Here is a 14,409-nt window from a genome sequence, read left to right as displayed (position 1 = left end):
ACAAAGTCAATAAAAATGTTTGAAAAAAATGACGACTAGTCAATGAATAAACAAAGAAGTTACGTAAGGTAAACAGAGACTTCGAAACTTCTGAATGTTGCTAATGGAATGAGCCTGGCATTCTGAAAAGCTAGTATCAGCATTGATCTTTGTCAATCTCAACCGATTTTCACTTGTTAAAGTGTGCCATTACCGTTCCCACCTGAACGGGAGGAGGGCCAGATGCATATGCCACAGTAAATAAAACCTGATCTCGCTGATTCGTCTGCTTTACAGGGTAGATGTAATAAAGTTGATCTTGAAGAATTGCATGCAAATGAATGTTTGATAAGTCACTATCTACCACTATCCACTATCTGCGGCTTGAGCTAACACAATGACGATTAAGCCTATAGTCCAGTCATTTTAAAGGACAATTCCGGTATTTTAAACACTGAGCGCCATTTATGGTTTGTCTAGGATGAAACACCGAAGTTTTGACTATTCCTCCTGTCTCATTTGGCTCGCCCCTGCCTAAAAAAAATCGCCCCTGCCTGCTTCAGAATGGCTGGCTACGTATACGCATGCACAAACCTGTCCTTAAAACAGGGGCAATTCTAAATTAGCCAAATACCCGAGACAGGACCAATAGTCAAAAATTCGGTGTCAACCACTCTATTTCATCCTAGACCAACCAGAAAGGGGGCTCAATGTTCAAAATATCGGACTTGTCCTTTAATAATTTAAAGTTTTTACCACTTTAATATTTTGTACAAACATTGGAAATTAAGTTAGCTAAAAATGAACGCATGGGCCTGCGCCTCATTACAAGCGTAAGGACTGCCCCGCTCTGCACAACGCCTGGTGGACTCGTCTCGGTTTGCGTCATTCTTCGTGTCCAGATTGCACTCCCTCCCCTCTATAAAGCCATCCGCTCTTTTTGGTCCAAAGTGTGTGTCTGATAAGATCCCGCGCATCGTGGGAGCGTGAAATAGACATGCCTACATATGAGGACGCGGTTGCATTTCTTGGAGAATGGGGACCGTTCCAGCAGTCGGTATTCTTTCTCCTGTGCTCTACGTTCACCCCCAACGGCTTCACGTCGCTGTCCATAGTGTTTGTCGGGGACACACCTCCCCATCATTGTCTCATCCCCGCACGCGCCAACCTCACCTCGGTCTGGATGAACCACAGCATTCCTTTGGAAGAACACAGAGGAGAACGGTCTCTCAGCAAGTGCTCCAGATACAACCTGGACGCCGTGACCCGTTTCTCGGAGAGCGGGTTGATTCCCGGGATCGACGTCAACTTGTCCAATGTGGAGCAGGAGGCTTGTCTGGACGGATGGGAATATGACCGCACCACATATGTTTCCACTATTGTGACGGAGGTGTGTGTGTGTGTGTGTGTGTGTGTGTGTGTGTGTGTGTGTGTGTGTGTGTGTGTGTGTGTGTGTGTGTGTGTGTGTGTGTGTGTGTGTGTGTGGCTTCATTGTAAAAAGTTATTGCGGGACATATGTGTGGCTTTCTTTCGCTGTGAAACGTGTGTGTGTGTGTGTGTGTGTGTGTGTGTGTCAGGGACGTGCGGTCAGGGGAGGCAGAGCCTCACCTGTCATTGTGAAAAGAAAAAACGAATGATAAAATACATTTGAAAATATTTGTTGTGTATACTTATCTATGAATATAATTCCTCGACGATTTCAATAATTTCAATCATTTTTATAACCAAAATCGCTGAATTTGCGTGTTTCCTGTTCAATTAGAGCGACGACGCGCGAAGTGCGGCAGCGGTAGGGCTACTGGCTGCCTCACCTCAGATTGCGCAATCCCTCACAAACTGGGTTGAACGCATGCGCCTTTTGCTTTCTCCCGGTTTGTCACTAATGCAATGTTTGTCCAATGCAATGACAGTTTTATTATATGTCCTCACTTTCCATAAAATAGTGAATGTATTTTGTGTATGTTTATAACATATTTAGTCTTGCTTATCTGACATAACATCTGACACCGCACTGTAAAAGCATGAGGTGAGGCAGCCAGTACCTCTGCCACACTGAAGGGGGCGTATGACTTTACAAGTATGCTTTGCTCCGCTCTTGGCGATAATCTCCATTGAGACGGGGACACTTAAAACTAAAGGCTTGAAACTAAAGGAAGATAAGGAGGACTTTTATAATAAAGTCACAGAGATTTTTTGTGTGTGTGTGTGTGTGTGTGTGTGTGTGTGTGTGTGTGTGTGTGTGTGTGTGTGTGTGTGTGTGTGTGTGAATGTGTGTGTGTGGAGATCCTAGCGTAGCTTCATTGTAAAAAGTGATCGCGGGACATTTGTGCGGCTTTCCTTCGCTGTGAAACGAGTTCTTTGTGCTTTCAGTGGGACCTCGTCTGTGAGGCCCAGTGGAAGCGGCCCCTGACCTCCTCGATTTTCTTCCTCGGAGTTTTAGCAGGTTCCTGCATTTCTGGACAAATTGCCGACAGGTTGTTTTAGCCTGCTATCTTTAATTTTATTATTTTTTTCAACACTATTTAAAAAATGGATTCAACGTGCCCCCCACCCCCAGCCCAGCCCAGCCCATCCCCCCAACCCCAACCCACCCCAGCTCCCCACCCCAACCAAGCTTCTGATTAGTTGTTGAGTGCAACAGATAACAACAAGTAACAAGACAATAAGCACCACCCGCAGGAACCCCTACAACAGACCAGCGTAGAAAAAATAATGCTCTTCCATACTAATTAGGAACATTTATCCACAGTATCATAGCATTATTGTGCATTTTGCCATTTTCCTAAAATGCATAATAATAACGAGACTGGGTTGACAATTGACATGTTTTCTTACTTCCTCAACAGTGGATGCTTTTGCTTTTGTTTTGCAGGATTGGAAGAAAAAAAGTGTTGTTCTCTACCTTGGCAGTCCAGACAGTATTCTCGTTATGCCAGGTCATATGTCCTTCATGGGCTCTATTCTGTGCCCTGCACTTTCTAGTTGGGATGGGAGCCATCTCAAATTACGTGTCTGGATTTGTGATAGGTATACTTTCATTAACATATCCAACCGTCCGTCTGTTTGGTATGTGAAATGTGATTCAGGAACCTGCTAAAACTCTGCAGAAGAAATGTGATTAATCAATCAATAAAAAAGATAATCTATAGCCTCATTAACAATTGTACTAACAACTGTCTGCTTCTGCTTTCCTTCTTCTTTGGTTTTAAGGGACGGAGCTCTTCAACCCAGTTGTGAGAACAGTCTTCTCCACGGCGGGGTCCTCTCTGTTCTTTGGTCTTGGCTACATGCTGCTTCCTCTGTTGGCATACTATATCAGAGACTGGAGGATGCTTATTCTCACTTTCAATGCACCGACTGTACTTTTTGGGCTATTGTGGTGGTGGGTGCTAATGTACTACTGTGTGCCACTGTCTTTTAGTTTATTGATTTGACTCATTGACGGACCAATTAATTGAAATGGTCTAAAATGCTTTACCTCTCCACTCTGTCTGTACATCAGGTTCATTCCTGAGTCTCCAAGGTGGCTAGTCTCTCAGGGGAGAGTGGAAGAGGCGGATCACATACTAAGACAAGCTGCCAAGAAGAATAACATACAAGCTCCACTGGTCATCTTTGATGTTGCAGAGGTGAGAGTTTGGAGAATGTTTAGCAGGTCTTTCGGGTGACATCGCTCCATGTGGCAAACACCGTTAGCTCGGGTGCACATAGCAGATCCACACATAGGTCGGCTCACTATTGCTCTCATAATGAGAACATCAGAATGTGAAACCCTAAATCCCTAACAGCAGAGCAGACAGACTGCTGAGGAACACCCACTGATGAAGAATGTTCATGAAGAAGGCAGCATACTTATGGATTTATAATTATGTTTCTGTGTTCTTTGTGTGATTTTGGTGTTTGTAACTCAAGATTGAGTGTGACTAACACCTGGTGTGTATAGTATGATGTTATCTTTGTTTTAAGTTAACCCTTCTTTTTAAAGTCCCCTAATTAGGTATTTAACCAGGTACAAATATGGTCAATTCTAATATATTATTGGGTAAGTACAACTGTAAATAAGTAGGTAAATACAAATAAACTAGAGCTGAACTACTAAGTAAAACATCCACTAGATAGATAGATAGATAGATAGATAGATAGATAGTTTATTTATCCCCGGGGGGGGAATTGTTGAGTGAAATACAGCATAACATAACATGAGGAGAGGGGAGGAAAAAAAGGCAACCCCCAGAATATGCTCCTGTGGGGAGTACAGTGTGGGAACAGGAAAAAACACCTCAGCAACATAAGCACATAGTCAGTACACTTACAACATGAAAACACACAACCTGCAACAGGGGAGGGGGTTGGGGAAGGGGGGAGCGGGGGGGGGGGGTAACCCAGTGCAAGCAAGCAGCCAACCGCTCCTGCAGCCACTATAGGCGCTGGACACAGACCCTTGTCAGACTGTGGGGTACAAGCGGCGAAGGTGTGGGATGGGGGTACTGGGGGGGTGATTGCGTATCTGTATCTATGTAAGAGTTTGTGTATGCGTAGGCCTGGAGAGTCACTATCACCTATCAACTCAACTAAGTGTAATTGTGACTGTTTTAGGTTGGTAATAATAACACAGATACAATTTGCATAATTCCTAAAAAATGTGCATAATTCCTCAACCCTCCCCCCTGGGGAGGGTTGAGAAACCAAGGGTTCCAACTAGGGGGGTAACGATGCACTCATTCGTACCGAAATTTTTCGGTATGGGTCTAACGGTTCGATGCACGTTTCATTTCGGTATGTACCAAAAAAAAAAAAATATATATATTTTTTTTTTTTTTTTGGGGGGGTTAGGGTTTAGTTTTTATTGATTAGCACACACTCTGAGAGTGTCTTGTCTTGTCCTGATGTTTTGTGTTGAGGACCACAATGAAAATAACTTTATTGTGTTTTTATCCTCAATTGTATTTGATGTCTTTCCATTTGAGTAAGGCATTTGTTTGATACAATTCAATAAATCAAATCAAAATCCAATTGTTTAATAAAAATAAAATAATAAAAACTGCTGTACTGAAAAACATACCGAACCGTGACTTAAAAACCAAGGTACCTACCGAATCGTGACTTTTGTGTATCGTTACACCCCTAGTTCCAACTGCTTCGGCCCGGCTAAGACCCCCTTTATGACATCCTGAGGAGGTTCATGGATAGTTTACCATCTGGTTAACCAATACTATAGTTTATTGGTATATCGGGCTCAGAATCCCGACAGAAACTGAAGAAGTCGTCGCGTTTGTCTATGCTGCAGTCTTCAGCCTGCGGAGGTCTTGCAGCGACAGGCTGATTTCCCAACCAGGGGTCTTCAGCCTGTGTCCTCTTGGAGGGATGCAGGATGATTTCCCATCTGGGGACTGCTCCTTGTGGAGCTCTCTGGAGAGACGCAAGGAGGACTCCAATCTAGGCCTCGGATGATTGTATGATAGGCCTCGGATCATAGTTTGTTTGTTTTATGTATTTCATTAATACACAGGATCAGATGTTATAATCCCTTGTGCCAAAATCCAAGGAAAACACATATTCAGAAGCCCCTGCCCAAACTAACCTTATAAGCACGCTGGCCACTAAGCTACCAACCAAAGGTGAAAAACACAAGACAAATGGCCCAACTAACAGCAGTATGCAGCATTTCATTGGGGTTATCAAGTGGGCACCCTCTTTCACCGATGTTTCGTTAAGTTAGGCCCACGACACCTCCTGAGGGTTTAACAATGAAACCAGCGTCCTGGAGTCACCCCCCTCTATGCTGCCACCACATTGCCACATTTAATGCATCTAAATACTCTCTTTACTACCCCTAACCCTGATCAAACAAACACGTTAGCACATTAGTCAGCTGGCTTACCTTAACTTGCACCCCAGGAAGTATGTTTTCTCCTTACCCACAGCCATTCACTTGCTCGTTCTGCTTCCAAGGACATGTTACTAACCGCCTGCCTCAGACTTTGTCCACAAATACCCAGTTCAGACAGCAAGCTAGTAGCAGATCTAGCCATGAACCCCTGCGTGCTGATTTCAATAGGCCTTAGTCGCGTACTCCAGCCTCGCTGTGCTGCCTCTCCAGCCAATTCAGCATACTTCGCTTTCTTAAGCTCATTGGCTTCTTCAACTCTGTCTTCCCAAGGAACTGTAAGTTCAATGAAATAAACAATCTTCTCCAAGTCCGACCACAATAGCATATCCAGTCTTAGCCGAGTGCTAACAATATGTGGAGGGACAACAACCTGCTGAATAAGATCCACCTTCATTAACCAGGCTCCTCCATTACTTAGCTACCCGGCTCTGTGCCTGCCTCTAAATGGTCTAGCCTTTTCCCCCTTAATTTGCCTACCCTCTTTACTAGCGGCTGATGAATTAGCTTCTCTCCGTTTATCATCAACAGCCTCTGCCAAACATTTCAATACCTGGTTGTGACACCACGTATACCGCCCCTGGGAGAGACTAACCATGCATCCTTCCTGATAGGATATGGCGGAGGCTGCACACACAGGAACATAGTGTGCATGTCTCATCCTCACCAAACCATTGATTTAAGTTCTGGGGAGATGGGAGCACATCATATGTAGCACCTATCCTGAATCTGATCCTGCTAGCCTCCATGCTCCATAGATCTCTCCATTTTATCTTCTTCTTCTCCACTCCCTCCCAATTCACCCACTGCCCTTGTTTTGCCTGCGACACTGCCTTAGTACATCTTACAGTCTCCTCCTGTCTATGTATTTCCTCCACTACCATTTTCCTCTTTTCTTCTGCAGAAGCCTTACCCCACGAGGGTTTACCTGCGTCCCACCCTAAGCCCCCCCGTCCATGCTGAACATGGCCCATATCCCTATGCCTAAGTGCCGATTGAGCTTGCTGAACCGCTTGTTTTGGTTTCCATTTCCTCCCTGCGTTAACTGTGGGTGCAACCCTCCTCACCACTGGGTCCTTGGACTGAGTAAGTCATTTCCAGTCTAACCTTAGCACATTTAAATTCTTCTAGTCTGACAGAAGAATTTAACTCTACAACTCTACAATGCCCTTTCCATACAAGGCTACGCTGCTTAGGCAGCGTGGGACTCCAAGCCATTTTCTGACAAAAGAGTTAATCATTTTTTCCATCCTTTCTACCTTTGACAGAGGAACTTCATACACTGTCAATGGCCACATTAGCTGAGGCAATAAACCAAACTGCAGACACCACAACTTAAGCTTACCTGGCAGCCCTGACTTGTCTATTTTTGCAATACCTTGTCTAGTTTCCTGTCTCAATTCTTCAACCTGTGACTTATCACTGAGGCTTGCATAATACCACCTTCCCAGACTCTTCACTGGCTTCTCCAGAACTGTAGGCATCACCTCTTAATTTATAGCAAACTTCTTATCTACTACCTTCCCTTTAATGATTGAGAGACTCGTAGACTTACTTGGCTTCACCTTCATTCTAGCCCATTGCAGATTGCTATTCAACTTATCCAGCAACCTGCTTGTGCATGGAGTGGTTGACGTCATGGTTGTCATGTCGTCCATGAAGGCCCTAATTAGGGGGAGGCGTGGCCCTCCCTGCAACTTCTCCCCACCCACTACCCACTTAGAGGCCCTGATAATGACCTGCCATTGTGAAAGCGAGTGGGGAGATTGTACATCCTGCCATGATTCCTATCTCGAGCTGTTGCCACCCTGTGGTGTACTCTGCCGTAGTAAAAGGATTTATGGATTATTGTTAGTTTGTGTATGATCGTTTGTATGTGACTGTACAGTTATTGCCCAAATATATGACCATAATTGTTATAAGTTCCGATGACTCTTTATTCTACCCAGTTTAGATATTTATGATTGACGTGGCCCGGAAATTCCCACCACAAGTTGTTCTTAGTATTTCAGCTCTAGTTTCTCTGTATTTACAAATCACCTGATAATATATTATTGTCTACCATATACTTACTTGGTAAATACCTAGTAATTAGTGTAAAAGGGATACCTGTTTCAAATAATTCTCTAAGCTTTGATGCACATTTTTACTATTGTCAGGATAAAACAATGGTATTGTTTAATTCATTGTGACTTTTACTCTTTGCCCCCACAAAACAGTTCAGCCCAAAACACACAAAAGAATCATCAGTCAACATCTGGGATTTGGTTCGTACCAGGAACATCCGCTGGACCACGTTCACACTGTGGCTGGTGTGGTGAGTTCCTGCTGTCCCACTGGGGCCCTCAGTTCTGGGACACTCAACAACATACACAACAAAAACATGCTTGCACACAGACAAACGCACCTAGAGCCACATATGCCTGCACGCGCACACACACACACACACACACACACACACACACACACACACACACACACACACACACACACACACACACATGCACACTTATACCAGTGCATGTGTCTATGCCATTTTCACACATGCACTCACTCCTGCATCAATGTACATGCAACTGTACTGGGTCATACAAACACACTTTTCTTCTCATGTCAATGTCTTTAGGATTGACCTATCCATCACCTACTTTGCCCTGTCTTTGAACACGTCAAACCTCCACGGAAGTATCTTCCTGAACTGCTTCCTGTCAGCCGCACTGGAGTTCCCAGCCTACACTCTGGCGTGGCTGCTCTTCCGTTACTTCCCTAGAAGACTCTGTCTCTCCATGTCTCTGTTCCTCGGAGGTGTGATGATTCTATGCATACAACTCATTCCATCAGGTAGGACCATGACAAATACCATTGAACAAAACCTAAGATGTTAGTTGTTTGCATTTTATTTACAAATTATGAGCAATAACAGTAACAACAATTGTGTAAAACGTTATAGAAAATAAACAAGTGAAACCCATGCTCACATGTGCGTTTTGGGTATGCATTAGTGTGGCATTCTAAGCAACATTACTCAATGATTGCCTCAATAAACTGTAATATGCTCGGTTTTTACATTCATCATCCCAAACAATATTGTATTACAACATGTTGATTTAAGTTGTGCAACTCCCTAAGCCAGCAACTGTACGCTCTGTCTTTAGACATGAACTTCCTGGCCATAGCATTGGAGATGACTGGGAAATTTGGGGTGACGTTTGCCTATGGCCTCATCTTTGCCTACACGGCGGAACTTTACCCCACGGTCCTGAGGAACACAGCCATAGGGGCCTGTTCCATGGCATCCCGCTTAGGAAGCATCTCGGCTTCGTACCTTCTCTCCCTAAGTATGATGCAGTGTGTAATCATTAGGAGATGCTCTTCTTCTCTATTCCCCGTCTAAATTGTAATTTATTCAACAAATTATTGTTACTTTATTATTATTATTATTATATCCCACATAGTTTAAAACATTATTAGTGTCACTTTGTGAAAGATAATGTATTGCTTAGTATTAGATTTGATTTCTGAATTGAATTCATCCCATCATCGTTCATCTGGAGTTAAGCTCCTCAAATATCAGCATGTTATTCATTAACCGTACCCTAGTAAATTAATTGTATCACTTTACGTTATTACTTTATTACATTATTACACCATTCTTTTAATTTGTCGTTGTAGGAAATACTCCTAAAACTATTTCCTTCCCAGGTGCCACTCTTCCTGTATTTAGAATAAAAATAAATAACAGGTCCCCTCCAACTTTTGTTCCAGTGCATCACACTTTGATTTCCTTTCCCCCTGTCTTGGTTTGATGCTACAGGGAGCTACTCCGTGGCCCTGCCCTACCTCCTGATTGGGACTTTCACAGTACTAGCGGCATTGATCAGCCTCCTGATCCCAGAGAGCTTTAAAAAGCCTCTCCCAGACAGCATCCCTCACATGCTAGAGTTCCCCGGGTGAGCCTTCTACTTCCATTCACATTCATATTTTTTTGAGGAGATGATGGCCTAATTATGTTGCTTCTTCTTCCTTGTTGCATTGAAATACATGTGAGAATACAGGTCGGTAATTCCTTACATCAGCAGGGTTGAGTGTGTTGGGGGTTCACCCACACTGCTTTAAGAGTGTTCAGAAAACAACCAGTTGTCAAAGAGGTATTGATGATGATAGATGAGGAAAGGAAGGAGATTGGACGAAAGAGTTCAGAGAAGAGAAAAGAATGGAGACAGGGAACTTTCAGGTTTTTATGTTTGGATCTTTAGTTTAAAATGTATATAATTCATTTAGGTTTAATTATGATACCTTTGTCCAATATCCAACTGTGAAAAATGATGTGCTTGTATTTATTTTATTTTCCACAAGATGTTGCAAGAAAAACAGACTTTTTGGGATCACAGAAGAAGAAAAGCCTACCAAGGATCCAGCTATGAAACCAGAGTCAGGGATCATTTAATTAGAAAAGGAAATAAAAAAGTTTTCCTTTTAGAAACTACCAATATCATGGGTCTTGATTATTTTTTGGTTAGGAACTTAATATTCTTGTTGTTTTTATACCATATCAATATGAGAGGTCAATGAAGAATCTGTAATTTTCTGATGTAAGTTACAGTTTACACCAACAAACCCAATTTTAAACAAACATGTATATTTTATGAAGCATAAATTATACACAAGGTACACTGTGGCAGTTTTTTGGCTTTTTTGAATTTGATCATGTGGCATATGACAATCTTAAGCAACCATCATGTACATATTGCACATGCACCTTTGTAACTAAACTAAGGAAATTACAAATGAAGGATTTTCATAAATAGACAATAACAATAGCTCCCTATCCCCCGGGATATAAATAAACTTATGATAAACTTGAGAACATGTCGTTTTCATCCTTAAAATGCATTAACTATCTGATGTATTTTTTATTAAAGCAAGACATTTCCGTGGATTCAAAAATGACTGGGAGAGTAGGCTTATTGTGACAATGTAAGCCTAAACACAATATTTGAATTGGCTGCATTTGAACAATCATGTTATTGACGCATATATAGGCTACATATATTCAAGATGTATTAACGTTATCACAACACTAGGTGTCGCAATTGACTAAACTAAAGGTTCTACACGGTGGGACCAAAGATTATTTGTATCTGTATAAAAGAGCATAAAAGGCTAATAAGATCAACAATAACATATTTTTTGTCTTACCTTTATCATGCCTTATTGTCATGTCATCGATCACCCCCTTTGGGTTCATATAATTATGACGTTGAGACTAATGTAAAATGTGTGTATAATAATGTGAATAGACAACACACAACAACACATTCTGTTCGAAATTATTGAGAAGATTGTGCAAAAACATTTACAAAAGCCAGAGAAACCTCCACTCCACTTCCGCACTGACAATGCACTATAGTGACACATATTTCATTTTGAGGACTTTTGAATCTAGGCCTGTAGTGTATGTGTATAAGCACTGATTACATTCAAAGCGTGTGTGTGTGTGTGTGCGCGCTCGCGTGTGTATAGTGTGTGTGTGTGTGTGTGTGTGTGTGTGTGTGTGTGTGTGTGTGTGTGTGTGTGTCTGTGTGTGTGTGTGTGTGTGTGTGTGTGTGTGTGTGTGTGTGTGTGTGTGTGTGTGTGCACCTCAACAGTATGTTGGTATGCACATATGAATAAAAAACGTTATCACAACACTAGTGGTCTAACAAGACTACAGATATGGTCCTCTTAAGGATGAGCATATCACACCTGAGCCTTAAGTAATGTGATCCGTCTTCGAAATTGTCGATATTCCCCAGTTTAAATAAGCCACCACTTTGGACCTGGTCCATCCCAAAATGACTTTGATTTTTTTTTACATTGAGCACTCCATAACAGGTGCTGTTTGCATTGCTCTTTATCTTTGCAATAAAGTCCTACATTCAGTGTGAAGTTTGTGCTCAGATTCAGAGCCTTGTTTACCTGTTTGACAAAACATGAACAACAGCCTTCACATACACAATACCATGGTTAGCATTGTGTTTACGTTGCCCTGACAGCAGACACACACACACACACACACACACACACACACACACACACACACACACACACACACACTCGTGCACCTAGCATACCTTAGATGGGCAACAGAAACGGAAGTATTGCAGTGTTGGTGGTAATGTGATCGGCACTGGGCATTATAAGCCTATTTACCAGTAAGTAAGTGCCATACATGTCCAGGCATGCTTTGATACAAAACCCAACAGAGGAAACGGTAGATGCTTTGAAAGAGAACCAAAGAGGGCAACGAAATAGAAAACATTGAGCCATGTGAGGGGAAACTAACTTAAGCAATACTCATGTGTCTAGGCCAAATGAAGTACACTCAGAATAGCGCAGCAGCAAGACATCCTCATTGTTTAATTTTCCTTAGTTGTGGATGTGTGTGTGTGTGTGTGTGTGTGTGTGTGTGTGTGTGTGTGTGTGTGTGTGTGTGTTTGTATGCATAGTTGTACTCCATTTGTCAAAATAACAACCTTCAAGAAGAGTATGCATACATGTGCATGTGTGCCTGTAACCTCTGAGTGGACCATAGATAGAACACACTGGCACGGATATATTCTCTTACAGCGCACTGAATCCCACGTGGGAGGGCTTCAAGAAGTGGATAGTACCACGTTAATATGTATACTGTGAGAAAAGTCAACTTTTGAAGCATCATCAAATCAGAGTCATTCATTACAATGTTGTATGAAAATAGGATAACTCTTAATTGTGTTAAATCCCTCCAATTAAATAACTTTTACCTATTCAAAGTTGTCAACAAAACAAGGTGTGAGAGCCGTTCAATTTATTTTTTATTGGCTTCAACTAAAGAACATCAGCAACTTATTCTGAAATAAACATTATTATTAATGTATATATTATTATTATTATTAATGTATATATTAATGTATGCATGACACAGGAAATGTACAATGCAACCTTTGGGATTTAGAACTATGAAACATAACACCCCTCCACACACTAACAATGTTAAGATTGGTGCACAAATGTAGCCGAGGAAAATGTAATCAATCATCAAGATATGAAGCTTCATATATCTGATGCTGTACACTGCTTTGACGATTAACGATTAACTGCAAGTGTAATGAAAGACCTCCTCAGTAACACAAGGCATTTCAATCGCAAACATAAACTAGCGTCAATCTGGCCCTTCTAGTTAATCACAGCACACGCGCGCGCACACGCACACACACGCACACACAGGGTCAGGGGTAGTCGCTCGCATGAATGTTGTCTGCCATATTGTTTACCATTAACTTAGCTGACTTAAGTTTGTCCTTTTTCTTTCACTCGTGTGGGAGAACAAATGTATGTGTGTGCATGCTTACGTGTTAGTGTGTGACATATGTGACATAGAGCCTCTTTTGCTGTCCAAATCACCAGGATTGCGTATTCTTCCTTCGTTCTTTCTCTGTCCTCCTACTTTGTACAGCACAGTAGGCCTATTACTCTTACATGACTTCTGTCATATGCCACAAGGGGGCAGAGTCGAGCTGAATGTATGATCCTGTGCATGCAACAACATTCTGCATGTGTGCATGTGTATGTGTGAGTGTTCAAAAACGTCGAGAAGGAGTTTGTGTGTGTGTGTGTGTGTGTGTGTGTGTGTGTGTGTGTGTGTGTGTGTGTGTGTGTGTGTGTGTGTGTGTGTGTGTGTGTGTGTGTGTGTGTGTGTGTGTGTGTCGGGCCAAGGGCCTATGGCCTCTCTCTTTTCATGCCTGCTGCGTGCCATATTTATATTTTGTATATACCATTTATGTTCTACGTAGTGAAGAGAAAAAAGATAACCCACGACCGCAACATATTTTCTTACGGGGCTCTGCATCACCAATGATCAATAAGGTGATAAAAATCAATAAATCAATGACGATATTAAGTCTCGCAGATTTCCCCGCGGACTTTGGCGCACTTTTTGATATGTCTTAAAATGTTTTACTACCGTCGATACGTCGTTTATACTATCAAACATTAATTTAATACAATTAGTGTATTTGTGGGTGTGTGACTAGATACCAGCTACAGGCTTTCTTGTAAATCAGCAGACCTGGGAGGAATTTACCCACTGCCCCTCCCATCTCCCTCCTCCCATCTCCCTCCTCCCTGTCCCATTCTCATCAGAGGGTGTTTGGCAGTGTTGGTTTTATATATATATATATATATATATATGTATATATATATATATATATATGTATATATATATATATGTATGTATGTATGTATGTATGTGTGTGTGTGTGTGTGTGTGTGTGTGTGTGTGTGTGTGTGTGTGTGTGTGTGTGTGTGTGTGTGTGTGTGTGTGTGTGTTTGTTCTGAAATCCAATGCGTCCAATTTAGTTTATTCATCAACAACAAAGGAGGCGAACATGAGAGTTCGAGCAGTTTCTGAGATATCTATCTCTAAAACATGCGACGTTTTAAGCTGGAAGTTCACATTATTCATTATACTAAAATACTTAACATAAGCCTGAGCCTGCCTCCTGTTTGCTGAGTTGTTCACT

At 42.0% G+C, this 14,409-nt stretch overlaps 1 protein-coding gene across 2 annotated transcripts; it reads left to right on the top strand.

Moving 5' to 3' along the window:
* The first annotated feature begins 890 nt into the window (after nucleotides 1-890).
* On the top strand, nucleotides 891-11,708 carry LOC311354004 (organic cation/carnitine transporter 2-like). 2 transcript variants are annotated; one of them, XM_084473792.1, is made up of 10 exons: nucleotides 893-1,369; nucleotides 2,350-2,453; nucleotides 2,852-3,006; nucleotides 3,190-3,361; nucleotides 3,482-3,608; nucleotides 8,086-8,183; nucleotides 8,493-8,707; nucleotides 9,022-9,204; nucleotides 9,681-9,816; nucleotides 10,223-11,704. In XM_084473792.1, exons 1-10 carry the CDS (start codon nucleotides 977-979, stop codon nucleotides 10,311-10,313), a joined length of 1,674 nt encoding a protein of 557 aa, XP_084329918.1. In that variant the 5' UTR covers nucleotides 893-976; the 3' UTR covers nucleotides 10,314-11,704. The 2 variants fall into 2 exon arrangements, with proteins under 2 accessions (XP_084329919.1, XP_084329918.1); XM_084473793.1 differs by lacking the exons at nucleotides 2,350-2,453; nucleotides 3,190-3,361 and having other exon boundaries at nucleotides 891-1,369; nucleotides 10,223-11,708.
* Nucleotides 11,709-14,409: the final 2,701 nt, after the last annotated feature.

The sequence above is a fragment of the Micromesistius poutassou genome, assembly GCF_964030765.1.
Source record: "Micromesistius poutassou genome assembly, chromosome: 10".
Taxonomy (NCBI): Eukaryota; Metazoa; Chordata; class Actinopteri; order Gadiformes; family Gadidae; genus Micromesistius; species Micromesistius poutassou.
Note: the sequence above shows the minus strand (reverse complement) of the source record. Positions and strands in the feature narration are given on the sequence as shown.